Source organism: Crassostrea angulata, chromosome 7 (assembly GCF_025612915.1).
Source record: "Crassostrea angulata isolate pt1a10 chromosome 7, ASM2561291v2, whole genome shotgun sequence".
Lineage (NCBI taxonomy): Eukaryota > Metazoa > Mollusca > Bivalvia > Ostreida > Ostreidae > Magallana > Magallana angulata.
Window position 1 is genome coordinate 38,582,310 of NC_069117.1, and position 24,744 is coordinate 38,607,053.

Sequence of the window (24,744 nt, forward strand, 5' to 3'; positions counted from 1 at the left end):
GAAGAAGAAGGAAAGAATGTTTTATTGGCGTGTTAAAATGCCTTAGACGAACGTAAAATGTGGGATTGCAGGACCATTAAACAGTAAACAAATCACGTGCCTGCGGGCTTATTTTTTTTCTGGAGCGAAAAAAAGCTAATTTGTGCAACTTAGTCAATAAATCTAGACCTATCATGATTCCTTTTTTTATTTTTAAAAATTAATTATATTCCAATTTAAATATGTACTTTCAGAAATAAATAGTTTTATATTAGTTTATTCTTTACTTTTATGGTGTTGTATTATTCATGCTTTGTCTGCGGAAGGCTATGGCAAATACGCACGCATCTGACTCACAGTTTCATTAATGTGTTATCCAATTATAATTGTTAATATTTTTAATGATATGCAGGTTTTGCTTTAATTTTTTTATAGTAAACGTTTTGTTCACTTAATTTACAAAAGGGGTTTTTAAAAAGCGGAACGTTTGATAATACAAATAGTATTTTCTTAATGAATTAGAAATGATGGGGGGATGCGTATCACTTTAAAAATAAAAATTATTGGCATACTGTGGAATCAATAGAATTCCTGGTGGCTCAATTTTCGTGGTATTCGTGGGTAGCCCTCCCCCACGAATTTACATCCTTGACGAAAACAAATTTTGAAAGGTCAGTTTTCTTATTGAAACTGCAAAAAGGACGCATCCACGAATTAACATCCCCACAAATAAGCCAAAAACCCACAATCCACGAAAATGCCCCCACAAATTTTAATGATTCCACAGTAAATTTATCACTTTATGATAGCTTTATATCAACAGCATATCCCACTTTAATTAAATTATCAATTTGATTTAATCAATTTTTCGTAATGTCATAGATACAATGTATATTGAAGGCACTTATTCTCTCAACGTCAAACATACATGTATATGGTACATGGAACAAATTCTATTACATATTACATTACAAATTACATTATTGTGTACATGTCAATTTGGTCAGAGGTACAAAAATTAAAAATATACATGTAGACAATTTAATTATTAGGATAATAAAAGTTGGGACGTATGTATAAGTTGAACTCAAGGAGGACAGACTACCTCGAGTATCTCTGTAATAATAATCAAAAACAGTTTTCTTTAAAAATTCACTTAACATGTCAACAAGTGCTTAATTTTAGCACATTTGGTTTATGTGGAAATGTTTTATCTAGAACATTGTTCTGGACTTGTGATATTGCTTTGCAAATTAGTGGGGTTTTTTTTTTGGTCTTATTTACAACAAACAAGAAAAAAAATAGTTTATATTCACGTTTCTGGTAATTGTTCTCGTAAAGGTTCTGTTAACTTTTAAATAGATCTTTAAAATATTTGTAAGGCCTATAAAAAAAATTGTGTGTTTAGGGTAACACTGATGAAAAAATTAGGTTAGGTAGGTAGGAATTATTTATTTTATCATATTTTTTTCTGCATGAATCCTAAGAATGTTTGTACCATATTAAAAAAAAGATTTTTCAATAGAAATAATATAAAATTCACAATCGGATAAAAACAGACATCTAAAAATGGTAGGATCGGGGCATTTTTGGAGGTTAGGTCGGGTTACCCTAAACACACATCTTTTTTTTAGGCCTAAACATTAAAACACGTACAGACGATATTTAATATTTGATGAGATGCATAAAAAATATTTGTGTCACTCCATTATCAATTAAGGTTCATTTATATTTATGAAATATATATATCAAGGTGATTAAATATTTGTTGTGTCTCTCATAATTTGCAATAAATCAGTACTTCCCTTCTTAAAGAATTTTTCTAAAAATATTTAATGTGTATTCTTCACGCCAATAGATCATCTATCATTTTTAATTGTAACACCATAATTCCAGAGCGATCAATAATTCTTTTTTGATATCATTTTGAATGGAATCTACAACCTAATTGGAAGTATCTAGAGGATGATGAAAGTATATGCGTTTTAGAAAATTTTCTTATTTCTCACTAAAATTTACAGGTTCCATTAGCTATGAAACAGCATTATCCCATTCATTTTAGTATGATTGCCAAACAAATTAAAAACAGCTATTACAATGGGTCATGTGCAAAACTAATGTCATATTCTTATTTTGGATACAATGCATATCTGTCTTCCAAACGCAAAAATTCGGTAAATGCGTTTGTTTAATAAAAGCCGTTAACCACTACCCCCCCCCCCCCCCAAAAAAAAAACAACAACAAAAAAAAACCAACAAAAAGCAACAAACAAAAGCACACAACAATTAAAGATCAATGCGTTTTTCTTGAGTCATTATCTATAACACCTACTCTTCGTACAATTATTCCACGGGATTTGGCATTTTTTTTTAACTTTTCACTTTTAGAACTATACAATGATAAATGTTTCATGGAATTTAAAACTAATATTTAATAATTAAAGGAGTGTTGGGAGTAGTAATCAATCTTTTTTTTCTTTCTTTAAAACATTTCAAAACGTGTATATAAATTATACGTCTGACGTCATAAGAAAGAACGAATGTGGTATCGCAAGTTATGAAAAACATGCTTTTGAGACATCCTTAATCTTACATATAGGATTGAAAATCGGAGCTTTGGGGGAAAAATATCATACTAGTAATACGGTACTTAGTATAGTACAGTCATGTATCTGTAAAATCGTAACTGTTATACCCATATGAACTACATGTAAAAAGAAAGTACTTTTTCTATTCCTGCTGAGACTATCTCCGATAAAATTATTACTTAAAAACTAAATTAATAACTGAGTTAATTGAATTGCTTAAAATATTATATTATATTTATACGTCAGTGAAGAAGGACGAGGCAAAAAAAGAAGTGATATGTTGATACTTTTTCTTACATGGAATTATTTTCATATTTGGAAGTATATCATTATTGTGTGTTTTCCATGTTTTCAATGCATGTTTACACGTATCGATCGGCAACAAGAACAGTACACGAATTGTAAGCCTCTGAAATATTAGATATTTAACTATTGTGAACATATTTAATTACAATCATGTATTTGATTAAACGTTCAAAAATAATCTACAAAACAAAGTTGATCGTTATTGAAAAATATTTGTACTTTGAAAAAAAAGAATCAAGGAGAAAAGAGAAAGTACGCAGTTGATGTCAATTACGATGTTGGAATATTCTGTTGTTCGTTTCGAAATTAAAATGGCCAACATACACAGATTTGCATGTTTGTTACTCAAATGAATTACACTTTATTCGTATGAAGCTCCTCATATACATATAACCCTAACCAACAATTCAAATTTGTGCTTATTATTAAAATTCCTTACTAAAAAAAAAAGTCGATATGTCCGTACACTTACTTCAGCACATAAATATTTGTCATAAGAATGATAAATTATTTTTTTTTTTTAGACATGATAAAATCTATGGCATTGCGATGAAAAAAAACTTATTACTTGTTTTCTCGATCATTCACCGAGTTCAGCATCTCTAGGCACAATGAAGTCAACTTAAATTTTTAACCTCTGTACACGTTGCGTTCCCACAGATTTCGTAATTCTAACCAAACAAGATTATTCTTTTCGTAATTTTTTCTAAAATAAATAGGTACCTATCCCTAGGGAGAAAAAAAACCACCATGTGACATGTCAGATAGATTTAGGAATGCATGCATAGTCCGATTAGTGGATTACTTTTATTGAATCAATACCATGTGCAGATTTAGTCATATATATATATATATATATATATATATATATATATATATATATATATATATATATATATATATATATATATATATATATATATATATATATATATGTCTTGATTTGTGTACAAACGTTATTGCGTAACACAACCAACGATGCCATCACTATATCTGATAGAGAAATCGACAGCCATGTATAAAATGGTATTCTAACTGCAACTTTTTGTCATTAAAACTGTAAGCGCTACCCATCTGCTGTGATCTACATTTGTGCGAAAATTTTTATCCCTATACTTAAAAAAATTATCGTATAAGGATAATTTGTCTAATTGTTTTTAGATAGTGAGCGCCTATTATTTAAACTTGCAATTTATATAATCAACAATTTCAGTGAGAGCAATTCTCCCCGTTTCCACTACATCAATTTCAGTGTTTATTACTTTGCCTTTTATTCGGCTTTGTTACGCACACAGACACCAAGCTAAATTTAACGTTGAAAAAAATTAATTACTATACAATGTATTTCAGTAGCGTATAACGAGTTTTTTTTTCTTAAATTTTGTTGAATATATAAATTCTTTTTGTTAAGCATACTTCAAAAATAGATTTTCTTTTCTTGTGTGTGTAATGGATCCATATGGTATAAATATGAGAACGTTAATGACAAAATTAATATATGTAGATAATTGTACTAAAACTTGAGTTCTGAACCTAGACATTAATTTGAATCATTCGCATATTTTATTTATATTGTTACTTTCAAATGTGTTATACTTTTTAAAGTAGTATTTATAAACTTTACAAAAAATCTGAACAAAAAATATGAACCAATATGTTGCAGCTCTGCTTCACAAATTAATTATTCCGGAAAATCGTAAAAGTTGATTTACGACTTTAGCACATATATGTGTTCTGAATTAATTATCAAAGCGCCTACAGTGAAATAAAAAAAAGTAGAATGTGCTCCGAGATGGATGGTGACAAATATTCATAAAACAGCTAAGTTGAGGAGGGGGGGGGGGTTGTTAGTAGAAAGCGGACTGTTGACACAAAAACACGCTGGTAGAATTAAAACATCAATAAATTGTCCTCGGTGTGTTTTTCCAATCAAGCAATCTTGAAAACCTGTGTTTGATGGAATCAAAGGAATTGAATTGATTTATGTGCTGTGGGTTGATCGATATCATTCGATTGAATTATTGATCTGTTGATTAATTGATTAATTGATTAAGTACGTTCATTCATTTAATGTTCAGGTTGTTACGTGCCGATCAACAACAGCTGAGAATGAGTCATAGTCTAAAATCCTTTTTTTTTTTTTTACATAAGCAATTAATATGTCATTATGATAGAAAGTGACCCAATCTCTCCATTTGATAAAGAACATGTATTTTTTTTTACAACTTGCTTTTATTAGCTCACCTGAGCTGAAAGCTCAAGTGAGCTATTCTGATCACATTTTGTCTGTCGTCCGTCTGTCCGTCTGTCCGTCCGTCTGTCCGTAAACTTTTCACATTTTCAACATCTTCTCAAGAACTACTAGGCCAATTTCAACCAAACTTGGCACAAATCATTCTTAGGCAAAGGGGATTCAAAGTTGTGAAAATTAATGGCCACACCCGTTTTCAAGGGGAGATAATAAGAAATTAATGAAAAATTTCGAGAAATTGTCAAAAATCTTCTTCTCAAGAACCAGAAAGCCAGGAAAGCTGAAACTTGTGTGGAAGCATCCTCAGGTAGTATAGATTCAAAGTTGTGAAATTCATGACCCCCGGGGGTACGGTAGGGTCACAATGGGGGGTCGACGTTTTACATAGGTATATATAGAGTAAATCTTTAAAAATCTTCTTCTTAGAAACTAAACAGCCAGGAAAGCTGAAACTTGTGTGGAAGCATCCTCAGGTAGTGTAGATTCAAAGTTGTGAAATTCATGACCCCCGGGGATAGGGTGGGGCCACAATGGGGGGTTGAAGTTTTACATAGGAATATATAGAGTAAAACTTTAAAAATCTTCTTCTCAGAAACTAAACAGCCAGGATAGCTGAAACTTGTGTGGAAGCATCCTCAGGTAGTGTAGATTCAAAGTTGTGAAATTCATGACCCCCGGGGGTAGGGTGGGGCCACAATGGGGGGTCGACGTTTTACATAGGAATATATAGAGTAAATCTTTAAAAAATTTCTTCTCAGAAACTAAACAGCCAGGAAAGCTGAAACTTGTGTGGAAGCATCCTCAGGTAGTGTAGATTCAAAGTTGTGAAATTCATGACCCCCGGGGGTAGGGTGGGGCCACAATGGGGGGGGGGGTCGACGTTTTACATAGGAATATATAGAGTAAATCTTTAAAAATCTTCTTCTTAGAAACTAAACAGCCAGGAAAGCTGAAACTTGTGTGGAAGCATCCTCAGGTAGTGTAGATTCAAAGTTGTGAAATTCATGACCCCCGGGGGTAGGGTGGGGCCACAATGGGGGGTCGAAAATTTACATAGGAACATATAGAGTAAATCTTTAAAAATCTTCTTCTCAGAAACTAATCAGCCAGGAAAGCTGAAACTTGTGTGGAAGCATCCTCAGGTAGTGTAGATTCAAAGTTGTGAAAATCATTATCCCTAGGGGTAGGGTGAGGCCACATTTGGGGGGGGGGTGTTAAAATTTTACATAGAAATATATAGAGTTAGTCTTTAAAAATCTTCTTCTCAGAAACTAATCAGCCAGGAAAGGTGAAACTGTTGTGGAAGCATCCTCAGGCAGTGGAGATTTAAAGTTGTAAAAATCATGATCCCTGGGGGTAGGGTGGGGCACAATGGGGGGTCGAAGTTTTACATAGGAATATATAGAGTAAATCTTTAAAAATCTTCTTCTCAGAAACTAATCAGCCAGGAAAGCTGAAACTTGTGTGGAAGTATCCTCAGGTAGTGTAGATTCAAAGTTGTGAAAATCATGATCCCTGGGGGTAGGGTGAGGCCACATGAGGGGGGGGGGTGTTAAAGTTTTACATAGGAATATATAAAGTAAATCTTTAAAAATCTTCTCAGAAACTAATCAGCAAGATGATTCTTTATAATTGTTAAAACTTTGGCTCCAGGACAATTCTTCGGCCTCACAAGAAGGTTCAGAGTTTGATATAGCTAAATATCCCATATATAAACAATTGTAAAGGATCTTTTTGAGAACTGCAATACTTAACATGTGATATGACTATAAAATTGAAGCAGGCAGCTATTTTTCATTAGAATCTTTTTGTATTACTGTATTGAGTTATTGCCCTTGATTTATTGATTCTTGATTATTTTAATTAATGCATCCACTGTTAACCAATTATTGTGATGATTATTTTTATACAATAATAAATATTCAATGTATATAAGTTGTTCTGCATAAGAAGTTTTGGGTTAGGCCGGATTAGTTTGTTTATTTTTGATTTCCAATTTTTAGATACTATGAATTATTTTAGGCCGGCACATATATAGGGACAGTGTCTATTGCATTATGATGAGCGACTGTTTGGGGTTAAACTTGAACAGGTATGGATAAATTGAGTGTGTGAACATCCCTGCTTCATCTAATCTACATGTTTTCTAACCTTCGATATAAAGTGTGGGGTCATTCCTGCCCTGTATCGCATTAATACAAGTGTGCCGTCATACCTGCTTGTATTGGTGGTGGTTGCGGCGGAGCACTAATGTATGGTCATCCCTGCTGGTGTTCAGGCCTTTCTAGCGCAAGTGTGCGGCACTCCCTGCTTGCGTTAGGTTGAGCTGTTGGGGCAAGTATGCGGTCATGATTTGCGTAGGTGTGCGGTCATCCCTGCCTGTGTGAAATTGAGTCCCTATATGTGTGCAGGAGCGGTGATTAAAGTCTGCTCTTGTAAATATTGGCAGCAATCAGGGCTATCCGAGTTCCAAGGGGGAAAAATGGATTTTATTTATACAGGATCTACATGTATTATTGTCCAGATTGTTTGTATTATGACTCCATTAAGCTGACTTTATCATACCTATTGTTCCTCAGGTGAGCGATGTGGCCCATGGGCCTCTTGTTAAATTAAGGACTATCTTAGATACAGATGTTGTTTGGCCAAATAGAACCATTTTAACATGGCCTTGGACTTTCAGTATGACATAACAATCTATTTCTTGCGTCAAAACAAGTTAAAAATAACTCTGGGTTCAAGTGAAATATACACCCATTGCGTATAGTAGTCTTAGCTCTAAAACCAGACATATCTTGTTGATTTCAAAGAGAAAGACATGCCTACGTCACATTGCTGTTTGATACAACTACCCAAAGTCCAAGCTCTTGTTAAAATGGTTTTATATTTCTTGAGTGCTTGCACTTGGCAAGATCATAAACGAACGTCCCAAGGCTAATGATGATAGAATTAATGATAAAATTGCCATACGCAACGGTATTTACAAAATGTACTATATTGCTGACTGTATAAGTCAATCTACATAGAACCATTTTAACAAGGCCTTGGACTTTCCGTAGGACGTAGCTTTCATTTCTTGCGTCAAAGCATGTTAAAAATGACGCTGGATTCAAGTGAAATATGCACCGATTGCGTAGTCTTAGCTCAAAAGCCAGACAAATCGTGTTGATTTCAATGAGCTTTCACTGGGTGGGCAGCAAATGGAATAGACAGGCATACGTCACATTGCTGTTTGACACAACTACCCAAAGTTCAAGCTCCTGTTATAATGGTTCTAATTAACAGTTGTGGAATAACTCTCTCTCTCTCTCTCTCTCTCTCTCTCGTTTCAAATGCCTTGACTTAGATTGATTTGAGGCTTGCTTTATAAGATCCTTCATTCTATGAAACAATGTAGATTTATTCTTTCTGAAATATTTACATTCAGTGTATATTTCCCCTTATGTTTGCATAGGAAATCTGCGACGTTCAATTTTCTATTTCGTGCGCCATGAGTCTTCACGTGTTTTGAGTATATTTTTGTAAGATTAAATGAAACTTTCAGTCTTACAAAACCAATTCGATATGTACTTTTGAAAACAATTATTGATATATATCTACTCCTCAATAGAAGATTTTTCTCCACAAAGTTTCTGGCACTATATTTTTTGTCGCGGAAGCTAACTAAATAACGTGTTAGAACCATTTTAAAAGGAGCTTTGACTTTGTGCAGTTGGTGTCAAACAGCAATGTGACGTAGGTCTGTCTATTTCATTGAAGGCCACTCAGCCAATGCTCTTTGAAATCAACAAGATTTGTCTGGCTTTTGAGCTAAGACTACGCGCAATCGGTGTATATTTCGCTTACAACAAGCGTCATTTTTAACTTGTTTTGACGCATTTCGGCAAGAAATAGAGAGTAACGTTCTAACGAAAGTCCAAGGTCTTGTTAAAATGGTTCTAACATGGCTGTTTCATGTATGTTTCATATCCCTGTCTAAGAGCTCAAATAATGGCTTAGCGGCGAAACACAATATTTCATACAAATAGACATCAGTATAAGAATATAAATATAAGCATTGAATGCTTAAATGAAACAAATCATTTCCTAACAAATTTAAGGGAATTCTTTGACAGTTTTTGATAACTTTGTTTCAGACATTCGATTTGCAATTTCACATTTATCTTATCCGTTAAAATGTTTCCTTTTTTTCATTCTCGTATCGGATGCGATATATATGCTCGTGTCAATTAAGAAAACCAATCAAATGATTGTCTAATTCAATACTGTTGCACAATTTAATCATCATTAAAAAGTGCACCGTGGTTTGAGACCAAAAAAAAAACCCTCTTAGTACAATCATTGCATTAAAAAAAACAATTGTAAATCATTTACGCAAATCGATTTGGCGTTGCAATACAAGTACAAGTGCACTTTTCTTACCTGTTTCGGTGTAATTCTATGAACCCCCTGCTATATCTCAAGAAGATGGAATACCGAATATAAGAAGAAAAGTTCAAAGCTGTATAAAATCTTTAGGTGATGATTTTTTTTACACAGTGACAAGATCAAATGCATGCCATGCTTCAATGTTTACTAAATGTCTTCATGCACCAAAAGTTGAATATAAATCGCAATTTACAGATTCAAATTAAGATCTCTCTCTCTCGATCTCTCTCTCTCTCTCTCTCTCTCTCTCGTTTCAAATGGCTTAACTTAGATTGATTTGAGGCTTGCTTTATACGATCCTTCTCTCTCTCTCTCTCTCTCTCTCTCTCTCTCTCTCTCTCTCTCTCTCTCTCTCCTCTCTCTCTCTTTCTCTCTCTCTCATCTCTCTCTCTTGACGCAAAACAATTTTTCTTGAAACCACGACAAATTACCACACGCAGAAACATATTAAAACTGCGACAGAAATGAGAAATGTAGCATTGTAACACGTGACTGAATGACGATAATTAAAATTTCATAACTATGAAGAAATAAAAACAAATGAACAAACAATTAATATCTTATATAACTATCTCGTTTATCAAAATGACATGCGTTTTACAAATCATTGCAAACAGTGAAAGATGGATATCAGGATTATGAGACATGCCGCCTGCAGGCCCGGATCCGCTGTGGAATTTTCCCAAGGGTGCGATGGATTTTTTTTTTATTTTGCGATGGGGGTTCATTGCCTCTTTTTTGAAAAATTTAAGAAGCGTGGACCTCCCTGATGCCCTGACCTTTGCCCGTCTGCTTCGATCTGATCATGGCCTACTTCTGTTACAATTTTATGTATCGATTGCAAAATGTGTTTATGAAACTAAAGAGAGCAAAGCTCATTAGATTGGAAGAAACTGTTACAAAGTACATGTTTTGTAAAGGACGTACAATTAATTGCGTGGTACCTCTTTACGCAAAACAAAAGTTGTTTTTTTTTTTAACGTATATTAATATTAAGCTATAATAAATCAAACAAAAATTAATCTTTCAGGTTTCAACAAGAGAAATTCTAGTATTTCTGTACTACGGAATAAAAACGTTTTTCTGACATTGGAGTAAAATAAAACAGTTTAGCAACAAAATTTTATGAAAGCATTTCATTTATTGATGTAATGTACATGTAGCGCTAAACCTCAAGCATCAGTTCATACACAATTGCAACATGGATAAAATAAATGAAGATCAGACGGAAATGCTTATACACTAGCTACTATATAAGCCTATACATCTGAAGTAAAAAAAAAAACTTGATACTTCATTAATATAGCCATCAAAAGAACAAAAAAGTAATTAAACTGTAATCTTAAGATGTAATTATACTCTAATTAAATTTTGGAGAGTATTGTATTCTTTATTACCAAGAATTACAGGGGCATCCTATCCGCTCTACACTCTATAACATATATATACATAATACACAAGGTGTAATATTTATATATATGTCATAGAGTGTAGAGCGGATACGATGCCCCTGTGCAAGAACCATACGATTCATAGGTTTAACATACATACATAAGTAAAGTGAACAAACATATGTAGACATTAAAAAAAAAAACCAAACAAACAAAAAGCATCATATTGTAAAATGAAAGGCATTGCAATAAAATCATTGTAGCTTCTACACATTCAGCAATTATGTGTTATAAGAACACATCATGAAGATTACTTTTTCAAATGCATGTAGCCTTTGCAATAAACTTGTAAGCAGATCTTTTTGTATACTTTTATGGATATATGATGTTTAAATAAAACCAATTAAAGATCCTTAGGTTTCCAATTTTAAATTGATTAACTATATAAAGTTGTGCTATCATGACAAAAAATAAATACCATATTTTTCTTTTATAAAGTAGAGTCTATTTTGCTTTTCTTGGAAGATCTACTGGGGCAGAACACTGTTTAATTCACTCCAATGTCAGTTTTACATGACATTTGAAAATGACACTGACAATGAAAATGACAGTCAAAATAAAATTTAACAATAACCAGCTGCAGCAAAACTCTAAAGCTATTTATTAGAATATTTCATTATTTCCAGCTTATCGCATTGGTCAGATATTCATCTCATCAATATTGTATGTTCTTTCATACAGAATATGAACTAAGGCGTTTTAAAAAAAACGTTTTATCGCCTACGATATAGTATACCAATAACTATACTCTGTCCCGAGTTTTTGCTTCCACCACTCTTTGCTTGATATTTCAATAATAGTAAATACCTTTGTGCTCAAACTACGTTCATCCACTAATATGAAAAATGTCCAGATTATCTGTTTTGAAACGCCCCCTCTACAGCTTCAGGTTTCAATACACATCCCAAAATTGAATGTCTACGGAGATTTTGCATTGCATCAGCCATTAATAAGCCCGAGTGTATTCCGAATGGAGAAAAGATGTAAACATTTTCCATTATAAATCTCCGTAAGAAAATTGTTTTCGTTCCTGTGAAAAATTTTATGAGTGAAAAGGGATAATTGTTCAATGAAGATATCTTGGATATATTCCCTTTCATCGATTTCAATTGTATTTCTTTCACAGGTATGTGTATTTTTATTAAAAATCATCAAAAATTGATGGAAGCAATAACTTGGGACAGACTATAAATGTTCAAGGGCCACATCGCTCACCTGAGCAGCAATAGCCATAACTCAATCACAAAACATCTATACAGCTTAGTAGAGATTATCTTGCTAAAAAAGAAACTTTTTTCTCTACAGATCCTTAAGTTTAACATTAAATTCCTTTTGTAATTTCACTTTTTGAGAATAAGATGCCATTGTATTCAGACTTTTCTCTATTCATTCCAATGTAAAATATTTTACTCCCGATTGTGCCCCCTTACCACTTCCCCTAGCTAGGGAACATGATTTGAATAACCTGAATCTACTCTACCTGAGGATGCTTAAACACAATATTTTCAGCCTTTCTGACCAAATGGTATTTGAGAAGAAAACATTTAAGACTTTCTCTATTAATTCCAATGTAAAAATGTTCACACATCCCCTTTGTGGCCCCACTCTAGCCCCGGGATTATGATTTGAATAAATTTTTGAATCTACCCTATCTGAAAATGCTTCCACACAAGGTTCAGCTTTTCTGGCACTATGGTTATTGAGGAGAAAACTTTTAAAGATTTTTCTCTATTTATAACTATGCCATTGTGCTTTCACACTTCACCCAGGGATTACTATTTAAACAAACTTGAATCTACTCTACCTGAGAATGCTTTAACACATTTGGCCAACTGGTTAATGAGAAGAAGATTCTTACATACTGTAAATATTTATCATGATCTCTGGGGAAAGGGTTGAGTCACAAGTGGAGGTAGGGGGTCAAATTATTTCATTAAAATATGTATATGTAGAGAAAAATCTTTGAAAATAATCTCAAAAAGTAATTAACCAGAAAACCTGTAACTTGTGTGGAAGCATTCTTTGGTAAAGTAGATTCAATTTGTTCAAATCATTATCTCCATGTACCAACAGATAATTATATTTCTGGTATAAGTATTATTGCTACATACATTATGTAGGCTAGCTATCAGTAAAATGCATGTGTTGACAAAAACAAAGATTAAATTGACAAGCATTACCTTGTTGTACTATTTATTTTCTTATATCATTTTTTTTTTCAGGCAAAGCACATTTGAAAACTTCAAAGTTATGGTTTAAATCTCTTTCCGTATGGATTTGAAATTTTGAACCAAGTCCTCCATCTTCATAAGGAAAAACATAAAAGACCCGTCCAATTCTAGAATGCACTAAAGCCATTGCACACATGACACATGGTTCTGTGGTGGCATATAAGTCATATCCTGTACATAGATATTGTTCAGCAGACTGCATGGGGCACATTTCTGGTTTTTCATTATTGGCTTCTTCCAGTTGTTTGATTGATTTGTTTTCCAGTATACAACATTCTTCTTTTATATCCCACATTCCTCCTCCTTGTAAACGAGCAACCTTATCAATGCATAACATAACAGCATGCTGTAAAGGATGTTCCAAATGCCTCCTATCACATGATACTGCAAGAACTGTATTCACTTTTGGATCTACTATTAATGCTGCATTTTCAGTCTTTGATTTTTCATTTTGATTAAATAACTCTTTCATGTGGCTTTGTATTTTATGTATTTCATCTTTAGAAAAGTAAGACAAGTTTATCAGTTTTGTAATTCTTTTGTTTTCATGAAATGTTACTGGCCAGTATAGCTTACACTCCTCAAACTGCTTTCTTGTTAAAGGTTTCAGTTTTGGCACTTTCGTCAAGAAAGGTTTTCCAAGACAGCTATATTTGACATCAGACAAAACTGCATCAAATTCTTCTTGTGTTTTGCCCTGGCATACTACTACTTGCAATGAACCATCTTTGGAAATGCACGATCTTACTCTTTTCAAATGTTGTAAATTTTCTAAAGGAAAATCCTCACAAAGCGCCTTGACGACAGATGCAGTCTGCTTTTTACACTGTATAACTGATACAAAAACATCCGTCAATTCAACACATTTAACATAATCCTGGTGAAGAATTGCGAGAGGGTGATCGTCAGACATGGTTTTCAGCATGAATCAATACCGGATATTGTGAAAATGTAACGAGAAATAAAAATATAAACCGGAAAATGAATTTCCGAAAAAATTTAACATTCTGTCCATGTTGGCAAGTCTAAATAATGAGTAAAAAAAATTCAAAGCAAGCTCAATTAATAATCATTTTTTATTTTCTCTCTTTGTATATTTTATGATAATATTACAACAAAAAATGTGTATTGGAAGTTCGGGATCGGAATACAAATGAATGTGGCCTTCACCTTTGTTGTCAAGAAACAAGAAGAGCTCTGAACTGTCAAAAAGTGTTGAAGTTTTATTTAAAGAGAATGTAATCCGCTGGATTATTTACAATGACAATAATATGCTACAGTCTTGCTTGATGGCTTGAAAATGGTAGGTATATTTGGAAAAACGTTTGTGATTTGTTCTCTTATGATTCATGTGCCGCCATGTTTTCTTGTAGTAAACACACCAAATTAGGATATCGTGCCTATTTTATGAGATCACATAATGTCATTTATTTAGATAAACTCATCTTTTCTATAAATAAGAAATATATGGAGATATTTTGAGTAAGTGCGCTTCATTCTTATGTCTGAGCTATGAAAACATATTATTTGGTCAGAATGAATTGCTAACTGGACCTGGTTTAATATCTGAAGTAAGTTCATGAACAAAAATACACATGTTGGTATCAGTACTTATGCACTTTGAATCATTATAAACTAAAAATAATCTGGATTGGCTGTTTATTTCACAGATTTTGTTCAGATTTGTCAGTAAGAATAATTTTAAGGCCTCATATTACGTATGCTTCAAATGACTGGTAGCTTAATTTTTAAAAATATAGTAAAAAAACAACTTATTCCTTTATTATTATTTTCATTGAGTGTAAATTAAGTTCACTTTGAATTATGAGTTCATTAATTAGCATATATCTTGTCATTTTCCTGGAATTTTTTTTTATTTTACGATTGAATGAATAAACAAATAAATTTATTACATTAAATATATTGACACTCAGTAGCACCAAAATTAACCAACCCTGTTGATTATTTGAAGTTATATTTTGATCAGACATTAAATCGAGTGTTTAAATTGCCAGAATCAATAAGCTCCTGGGGCAAAGCCCCAAGGAAGACTACACCAGAGCCATATTATTTTTTAACAAACCTAGGTGTTTTGGTATTTCTATTCACACTGATAAAAAGTACTTTATTGCAATAGTCATTTTTTTTTTACAATGCCTTCATTTACCAATATTAATTGTCATTCAATGCATTATGATTGCATGTTTTAAACAAAAATAAACATACCTGAAATACATGTCTCAAATTTAGAATGAATTAATCTCTTTGTAAAATCAGGGTCCCTAAAGTGTGTGGGAGATGACAAAGAACCACTTTACTGTGCTGGGGCTGAAGGTGGGGGCCAGTGAGGAGGAGATTAAGAAGGCCTACAAGTCCCTGGCCAAGAAGTACCACCCTGACAAAAACAGTGATGCTGGGGCAGAGGAAAAGTTCAAGGAAATCGGTGCAGCTTATGAGATCCTGAAGAGTCAAGACAGGTATATACTGGAGATGGTCAGAGTTTTGAATGGGCTATAAAAGGTGTTTTTTTTTGTTTTTTTGCCTGTCATTGAAACGCATAAACAACAATAAAGTCTAGGAAAGTGCCGAAATTTATATTTATATTGAATAAGTGCTGAAATTTGAATTCTGATTGTGCTAGAAAAGCCTACGATGCCAAAAAGAAAAGAATGCATGTGTATTCTTAATTTACATACATACCATAATGATACATTACCAATTTTTTTTTAGCGCAAGTTTAATGGCAATGAGTAACCGTTTACCGTATGTGTAGACGATATCGGAATGATTTCATTTGTTTTGCAGACGTGAAATTTATGAAAGAGATCTGAACCGACAAAAAGAACAGAAATCATCCAAAGTTCCCCCCAGTGGTGGGTTTTCATCGTATTTCACAAGCACGAAAGAGAACCAGTCCAACAAGGACCACACAGCATACTCCAGTAAATATAAGGGAACCAGTTTCAAGACTAGGTTTGACTTCCAGGAACCGAGTGGCTCTTCTTGGTAATATTAATCATGAGATGCATTTTTTTTTTTAGATCAATTTCATAAATGTCAATAGTGTTCTAACGGGAGTTTACCAATACCCAGTGCTCTTTTTACATGTGCTCCATTTAATCCACTGGTAAACTGTTGTTTCAGCAGTATTCATTGAATCCCAATTTTCGTGGATTTCATTTTTCCAAGAAATTAAATATTCGTTGAAGTGCAATATATGCTGTAACAACACATCATGTTGACAGGATCATTGGTTATAAATCTAGGTGTTCTTGAGGCTTTTTTCTTTTTTCCCCAGAATATTGATAAAACTACAGTACGGTATTTGATTTTACCTTACATGCTGGTAAAAAAAAAAATAATAATAAAGCCATAGAAATTTCATTTCCTTTAAGGATCAGAAATGGAAAACTTTCATTATGTGAAGAATTTTCTTTTGAATTAAATAATGAAATTTACCCAAGTTTTTATTTTTTATTAATTTTCTTTGTGTAATAGCTAGCTTACATAACTCAATGGGTTAAACCATCAGTTTGTGAGCAATGAGACCAGCATTGTTCTTCTTAAAAGGGATTTCACCTTTATTAAATTTTTGTTATATTAATGCACTTTATGGTCTAGTGTTTGATAGGTTTGTGTTATATATATATATAGCAATATACTGTCATATATTTATTTGGCTACATGTGTCATGATTGTGCAATATGCAGTGATGACTCATATGTTTACTATTCATTTTTAGAAATGAAACATATTAGCTGCACCGAGTGTTATACACTTGTGGTCAAAGAGAAATGCTCATTAGATCTTCACCATAATTTGCAAATTATATCTCCTTTTACTACCTGGACCATGAATTTTCTTTTTTATGTTCATTAAAAGTATTTTGATTGGAGAGAGAGAGAGAGAGAAAGAGAGAGAGAGAGAGTTGGGGTTGATTTTTCGTATTCAGATTTATTGCTTTTATGAACAAAGGAGTTTGAAATATCTTATTGAAAGAATTGATTGATGGAGCCTTCATAATTCCCCCTCTTAGGTCCCACACAGATGCTAAAGAAACAAAAGGCAAGAAGAAAAAACCAACCCACAAACCTCGCCAAAAACCCTGGAGCCAGAACTGGGATGAAGCAGATGAAGACTTTTCTCCAGGTCATTCTCATTTTTCAATAAATTTTTGAAATAACATAATTGAATCCTATATCTAATGATTATCCTAAAGGGCAATCTGGGAATTGACGATGCCACTTCTTGACACTATTATGAATTCTGTATATATTTACAGGGTTTGGCGATGAAGGCAGGTCCTTTTCGTTTGCCTTTAAGACGTTTGTGGATGATTTGGATTCACAGTTCTCCATGTTCTTTACTTCCTCCACACCCTTCGAGTTTTCTGCTTTCTATGGAAACAAAGAGGACCCATTTGCCCAGTTCTTTTCAAGTAAGTATATAATTTTGATGATCTCGTTAGAGCACTTTGGAAACTTTAATACTGGAATGTATCTACAGTTTTTTTAATTTCATTAATTTCACTTTAGAATATCTTATATAATTTATATTATAAAGCCAGGTAATTGTCTTTTGCCCAGTGTTATTATGAAGAACAGCAAATATTTCATATTTGAAAAAATGGTGGTTCGACCTTCCGTACATTTGATTTTTAAAGTAATTTTTCATGAACATAATTTCCAAGTACAACTCACCAGAACAAACATGCTGCAAGATTGAGTGTAATACATTTTCATACCATACATGTATATATATTATTAAAAATGTTGTTATTTATGTATATGCTGAACGTGTGAAAAAGAGATAAGATTCTTTAGGGTGATAAGAATGCTTTAAAAATATGCAGAATCAATAGGGGAAATGTTAACCAAAAAAGTCAAGACAATATTTTTTATTGTAAAGTTTCGTCAAACAAAAAACCTGGTAAATTCTTGAATTGTTAACCTTTTTGTATGAATTTCTCAGGTTCTGGAGGAAAAGGAGAATTTTCCACAAAGAAAGAGAAGGAAAGGAAGAGAAATGTTGCGGGTGAATACGGCTTTAATGAGGATCTCAATGAGGAATATCTATTTTCACCTCGCCAAGGCAAATCTCGGATGACCAACAATTTGTCAGATACAGATGATGAGCCGACCTTTAGATTCAGCATGTCAGAGTCCGATACAGATTCAGGTAAATGGAGGGTTGTTTGGTAAAATGTCAATAATTCATCTATGTTCCACATAGATGAATTATTAATTATTAATGGTTAAAGGGAACATACTCTTGGAGATTATATCAATGGACTTTGAAAGAGTTGTGTTTCTTGGAATGAAACAAACTGAGGAATTATGAAATATTGTAAAGTTGTTTGATTTTTAAAGCTAGACCATACAGGTTTTATGTTTACATTTTCCCCACAATCAATTGGTAAAGGAGCTGAATTCAAAAATATAACAGTAAATGAAAATAGCTCAATTAACTAATCAAGGTCCATGTTTATTTAGGTTTTCACTTCTGTTTCTTTGGTAAGTTTTTAATATTGGCATGAGTATATGCTACAGGTTTTGTAAAAACAAATAAAAGGTTTTAACTTTAAATATCAGGTTTTGCTAGCTCTGTCAGCATGACGTTTGTTACTGGCATGCAGACCAGTTTGAGGGTCTTTTTTTTCATTACATGTACTAAATTTCAAAATTTTATCTCATAAAATTTCTCCCTTGAATTTGTAATGTTGCCTGTCATGCATGACATTAGTTGATGAATTAATAGTTATTTTGTTTGGCTGTGGAATTAAAATTGAAACCAGTACAAATACTTAGCATCCACACCAGTCTCTTCCGATACATGTATACTGGTAAGAAAAATGGCATGAATCCATTTCGATGGCCATGCAGTGATAACGAATTAAATTGCTCCATTACAAGAGGAGCTTTTCCTCTTTGCTGAGATTAGAGCTTTTTATTGATCATGCCTTTGCAATTTTCCATCTCTTTTATCATTCAACATTGAGGTGTTATTGTGGATATTTCTGTTGCATGGGCATGAGATGTAAGTTACCTTAATACATGCATATGTAAATTGTGCTACTGGTTATGGAGTCAGCAGGTTTGCTTCCTACATGTATTTGAGCAAATGTATTGGTGTTTTATTTCAAAAAAATTTGAGAACAACATACTGGTCTGTTTAATTTGAGTGTTGTTTATTTTTTACAGATGATTATGAAGAAACTCGATTCAAGTGTTCATTTTGTGGGAAGATGTTGAGGATCGATGCCCTGGTAGGTAGATGGAGCAGCAATGGAAAACTTAATAGTTTACTATTCAATTTTTCCTACCAGCTGATAATAATGTTATTACGTATATTTGAAATAAGATCATTATCTGACAGATATTTGTTGTGATTACATTCTTTTATGACAATCATATACCATATTTATATAACATACAGCATTTTCATAGTACATGTACCTTCTTTGTCTATGTCAGAAAACACATGAGCCTGCTTGTCGTCAGCGTCACAAGAAGGAAGTGAACATTGACAGTGACGATGAGTACTTTGATCCTAACGGTTATTCAGCCAAGTTTGGCCCCTCCCACATCCCCGGGGATTGGCGGGGGACCCACGAGGAGTTACTCAGGCATATACGGAGACAGAGGAGGGCTGCCAAGGCCAAGAAACGGGAGGAAGAACTGAAGAGTGATTTAGGTGAGTACTGTAAGAAATCTGAAGAAGACGTTACATGATTTTATTAGCTCCTTTAAATTCTCTTTTCATCTATGGATATTTTGTCAGTCCCCAAAATAATCTTTTTTACTCATAAAATTTTACCTTTTTGACGATTGAGTTGATGGATTTCTTGTAACAGTTAAACTAAAGAATAAATTTGGCTTCTGCCTCATTTCAAACATATCCATTCTTATTTTCATTGGTTAATTTCACTGGATTTTTGGACTTCTCTGATACCTTTAACATACATTAAGATACAACATACAAAGTTATGCCTTGCCCACAAATATCTACATTGTATATGCTTGTGTAGTGAGAGATTTTTTGTCAAGAAAAATACTTTTCCCTTGAAGTTTTTTCCCCTGAAACCAGTACATTTAAGACAATGCACAAAAACTGCTTCTTTGAATACATGTACATGTATAAAAATAATTCCAAATTAAAGGCCTACACTCTTGCAGATCTTTCAAAATGCTCATTTTTGTTTTTAGAAACAGTAGTCTGTAAGTGGTGTGGAAGGTCCTTCAGTCGTAAAGCTGCGGAGCGCCATGTTCCGTTCTGTGAGAAATGGACAAAAGATCATGGCCGTCCTCAGAGTCCAACCCACATGTTTAACACAAAAAGTAAATCTGACCGAGCCAGAGAGGTGAGTAACATTGTATTTAGTAAACTCTATTTATTTTTCCAAAATTTTCCACAAAAAAAGAATGAAAAGTGATATATTGTTTACAAAATGTCTTGAATCATGTTCTGTGATTGAAAATTCTCAGGAAAAATGGCTTCACCAATACTGCTACATGTTGTTGCCAAGTTTTTAATTTCTGTTAATTCATAAGCATTAAATTTTGTGGATCAGCAAGAAATCCACAACAGTTTGCACTCAATAAATATTGATAAAACCACATTATATTGAATGTGATATTTACATAATTTCTGATTGCATTTTAAAAAGTACTCAAAGAAGATCCCCAAACCCAGGAGAAACAAGACTCCTCATGAGGACAAAGAGAATGAGTCTCCCCCGTCGACCTTCAGAAGTAGAAGTCGTCCAACCAGTTTCCCAGATCTGAATGACCACCATCCAAAAAGCAAAGGTCAGGAGTTCTAAAGTCAAATTTGTACATCGTAATGAATGAAGTTGTTTTTTTTATTAATGGGTGGGTTAGAATTCTGAAAATTGTGGCATTACTTTTCCTTACAAAGCTTGTTTTATCGATACATGAAAATGATATCTGCAGAATTGTACCTCTTAAATTTTCTTCTTCTAACATTTTTTGAGAGGAAAGAAAGAAAAAGAAAGAAAGAAAAGAGAAAGAAAGGAGATTATGGGGGGGGGGGGTTACATTATTGCAGGGATATACTTGCATTAAGTTTATGCAGTTAAAGCTGCCAATGCGTTCACTTCTTTTAAGCAGTAACCTCTTGTATTTTGTCATTTGATCATGAAAGAAGTCCAGAAAATCAGTTTCCTTTTTATTTACAGAGAGACCTATTCCTACCACCAGTACTGGCCTGCACCCCTCTACACCCCGGTCAACTTACACCCCGAAGTCCAACACCCACACCCCAAGGTTCACATCCGATTCCGAGTAAGAAATTTGTTTTAAAAGGAGCATATGATCTAACCTTGGTATAAATTAATTAACAATCTTTTATTTATTATATTCATGGCTGAATTTTTAAAAACATTTACGAGTTTGATAACATTGTTTTCTTAAATATTAGACCATGTTCTGCCGTATTACTTCATGAATTAAAATCAATTAAATTTTATTTTCTTGTTCATTTTCAGAGCCAAGCAGGGGACTACCACTGGGGCTTACTTTGGAGTGTCTGGTTCCAAATTCGGTGCCAACACCAAGTATGGAGGGGGCCTGAAAGGGTCCTCATTACACGGAGCAGGGGTCAAGGGGTCAACTCAGAAGGGGACTGGATTCTACCGCAAGCCCACTCACGTCAAGTTTGCCACGTAACTTGAGAATTTCTTGAATTTTCTCAGAACTTTGAGATTATTTTGTAACGTATTAACGTTTTTTTTTTTGGTCAACCAAGATAAAAATTGAAACAACGAAATAAGAGATAATCACAGAGCTAGTGTATTTTAGTACTTGTATGTTTATACAGGTGTAACATCTGAAAAATTTGAAGATGTTTGACAGAAATTGTATTTGATCATAAACGGTGAATTGTACAAAGATATTGATATTACATATATAGTTTATGTGTTTATGTCCAGTGCTTGCCTGCTTGTCAATTTTTTTTTTTCACTGTATATATTTTCAACATTTAGGAATAAATGAGAGTTATTTGTTATTTATCGCCTCTTGCATTTAAACAAACAACACAATTTCTGGTCTATATAGCTTAGTACTACAATAACATTGTACTTACGTATTATACAACAGTAGAATTAGAAGTGCAATAGTTTTACACTGTTTTATATATATTTCTCTGGGTGATTTTCACTCACTTTGTTCAGTATTTAATATTTTTATCTTCACACATGTTCACTAAATGTTAACTTTTACCCACACAACCCGAAATATGTTAGGAATGCATGTTTGTTATATTTGGTGCACTGAATTCTTCATTTATTTGTTTTTCATTAGCCCATTATTAAAATATAGATATAGCCGTAATATTTAAGTCTTTGGGGTGAAGAACTAATTTTCATGCATTCATATTATCACAGCTTTATAGTGCAAAAAGTATCTTTCCTTATTTTTCTCTTGAATCTTGTGTATAATTTTTCACTTTGTTATCTGTTTGTTTTCTTGTATAATGTAAACTAGTCTTGTCTTCCATTACTGGTTCATTTGCATGTACGATTTATTTGAATAACAGGGTTAATGCAATTTTAATAAGACTGAAATTTTAAGAATTTCTTTGAATAAAAAATTAACTATCAGTACTAGTACATGTAATATGTACCTTTTCAAATAGTGTGAATATGAAAAAGTGTGTAAAAATATTCTTCTAATGATAAATATATTATTATGAAATTGTTTAGTACATGTATAAGTCATGAAAATAGATTCTTTCTATGAAAGGACTATGAATTTTGAAAATGTTGTTACCGTATAAGTTGAGGGCATAGAACTTTTTTACCAAACAGAAGTTGTATATACCGGTATAATATCTTTTATTTATATTTGATTGTTGTTTTTTTTTTTACAAATAAATCAGATTATAAATGATTTATCAATTTGATTTTTAACTTTCAAAAAATAAGATGCAGATCAATTAACCTCTTAATTATTTAAAATTCACGATTTATCAAGTGTATATAGAACTACCTCAGTCTTATTACATCAGTTTTCTCTTTAATAATTTTTAAACTACTAATTTATATGCATGAGATAAAATCTATCAACTACAATGATAGATTTTTATTTGATTGTTTATATTACTGCCTTTGATGGCTAAATGAAAATTGTGATCACTTTTCTGCCCTGTATTGTATTCCTCTCTGTCTGTGATATTATTTTAAAATAGACTGTAAAGTGTACATAATCGCCATGGTTACTGCCCTACACTGACTTTGTGATCTATGTATATTCCTCAAGTTAATGTCCATCCATGTGAGAACTTGGAGTTACTGTAAATGGGAGATGAAGAATTACAACAAATGAATTTGCCTCCTCTGTAAATGTATTGAATAATAATTTATTTGTAGTTCATGATATTTTAAAGTAATTAATTTATTTATTGAGTAATAGTTTTATTTATACATAGTTTAAGTATTGAAGAATAGTGGATAGTTGTTTTAAGTCATCACACAAGTGTTTGTCTGTTTTGTTTTTGTTAATGAAATCCATTGTTTTCAATAAATTGGATAGTTTCTAAGTAATTTGTGTTTATTCAATTTTATACCTTTAAGCACACACCTTAACCTGTCAACCCTCTCCCTCAGCAATCAAGTGTTTTATGCATTAAATTAAAGACCCCCCCCCCCCCTCTAAACAGATCATATGATGTATAGAGAATATATTAACGGTACACGGTGAGAACGGAACGGACGGAACAGATGACGAACTGTGTAAACTTTGGAAATGATTAAAGGCTTTTAGATTGACAGACTGTGATATTATACTTAATAAAATTCGTTTTAGTCCGACCTGCTCAAAAGACTGGTTCATAGTTTACAAACAAGCATCAAAGCTCGAACACTGTCCCCCTCTCACCCTCTCCCCCCGGGAGACTGGCTCAGTCAGCATCAACCCACCGGTAGGGACGAGACGTGACCAATCCATTCTACTTAATTAAGAACTACACTAGAGCCCCTGTTTCATCCAGAAATGGGGTGGAAAATTAACAGCATTAGTTAATTACTGTACTGGAGGGATCATACTGTTTGGGGAGAAATAAGAGTCGGTGCTTTTTGTTTATTCATAATTAATAAGAAATATTTTCTTTTATTTCTTCTTCTTCTTTTGAACGGCACAAGTGAATATGTTGTGGTAAAATAGGGAGTTGATTATTTTTATTAATTTATTTTTCTATATTTATAAGTATTTATAACAAGATAAAACGGATACACGGGGGTTGTGTATAGAAAAAAAATAAAAGTTAAAGTTAATTCAAGTTTAATTTTTAAAAGAAATATAGGTGTAAATTGTTTGTACAACGTCAATATTGCCCTGTGTCAATATTTGTGCTGTTTTGGGGGGTGACAGAAAGTGTTAAAAAAATGGAAAGATAAGATGCAAGATCCGATAGGAAGAAATGTACATGTAGTTCTCAGCTGTTTTTCTGGTTGTCAGTTTCAGGGTGTCAATAACGGTGGAAATGTTGAG

At 33.0% G+C, this 24,744-nt stretch overlaps 2 protein-coding genes across 2 annotated transcripts; one reads left to right on the forward strand and one right to left on the reverse strand.

Moving 5' to 3' along the window:
* Positions 1-13,179: 13,179 nt before the first annotated feature.
* Positions 13,180-14,161, reverse strand: LOC128155585 (probable inactive tRNA-specific adenosine deaminase-like protein 3). Its single transcript, XM_052817361.1, has one exon. It carries the CDS (start codon positions 14,157-14,159, stop codon positions 13,197-13,199), a length of 963 nt encoding a protein of 320 aa, XP_052673321.1. The 5' UTR covers positions 14,160-14,161; the 3' UTR covers positions 13,180-13,196.
* Positions 14,162-14,397: 236 nt separating this feature from the next.
* LOC128156592 (uncharacterized) lies at positions 14,398-23,798 on the forward strand. Its single transcript, XM_052818779.1, has 12 exons — positions 14,398-14,537; positions 15,512-15,711; positions 16,040-16,240; positions 17,271-17,383; positions 17,517-17,672; positions 18,206-18,412; positions 19,435-19,499; positions 19,708-19,927; positions 20,440-20,594; positions 20,901-21,042; positions 21,432-21,537; positions 21,741-23,798. Exons 2-12 carry the CDS (start codon positions 15,533-15,535, stop codon positions 21,919-21,921), a joined length of 1,725 nt encoding a protein of 574 aa, XP_052674739.1. The 5' UTR covers positions 14,398-14,537; positions 15,512-15,532; the 3' UTR covers positions 21,922-23,798.
* The last annotated feature ends 946 nt before the right edge of the window (positions 23,799-24,744 follow it).

Bases quoted from the DNA above. Each gene is read 5' to 3' on its own strand.
- LOC128156592 (XM_052818779.1), top strand. From the start codon at position 15,533: ATGACAAAGAACCACTTTACTGTGCTGGGGCTGAAGGTGGGGGCCAGT. The intron at 16,241-17,270 runs GTAATATTAATC...TCCCCCTCTTAG, and splicing joins GAACCGAGTGGCTCTTCTTG to GTCCCACACAGATGCTAAAG. The intron at 21,043-21,431 runs GTCAGGAGTTCT...TTTTATTTACAG, and splicing joins CCACCATCCAAAAAGCAAAG to AGAGACCTATTCCTACCACC.
- LOC128155585 (XM_052817361.1), bottom strand. From the start codon at position 14,159: ATGCTGAAAACCATGTCTGACGATCACCCTCTCGCAATTCTTCACCAG.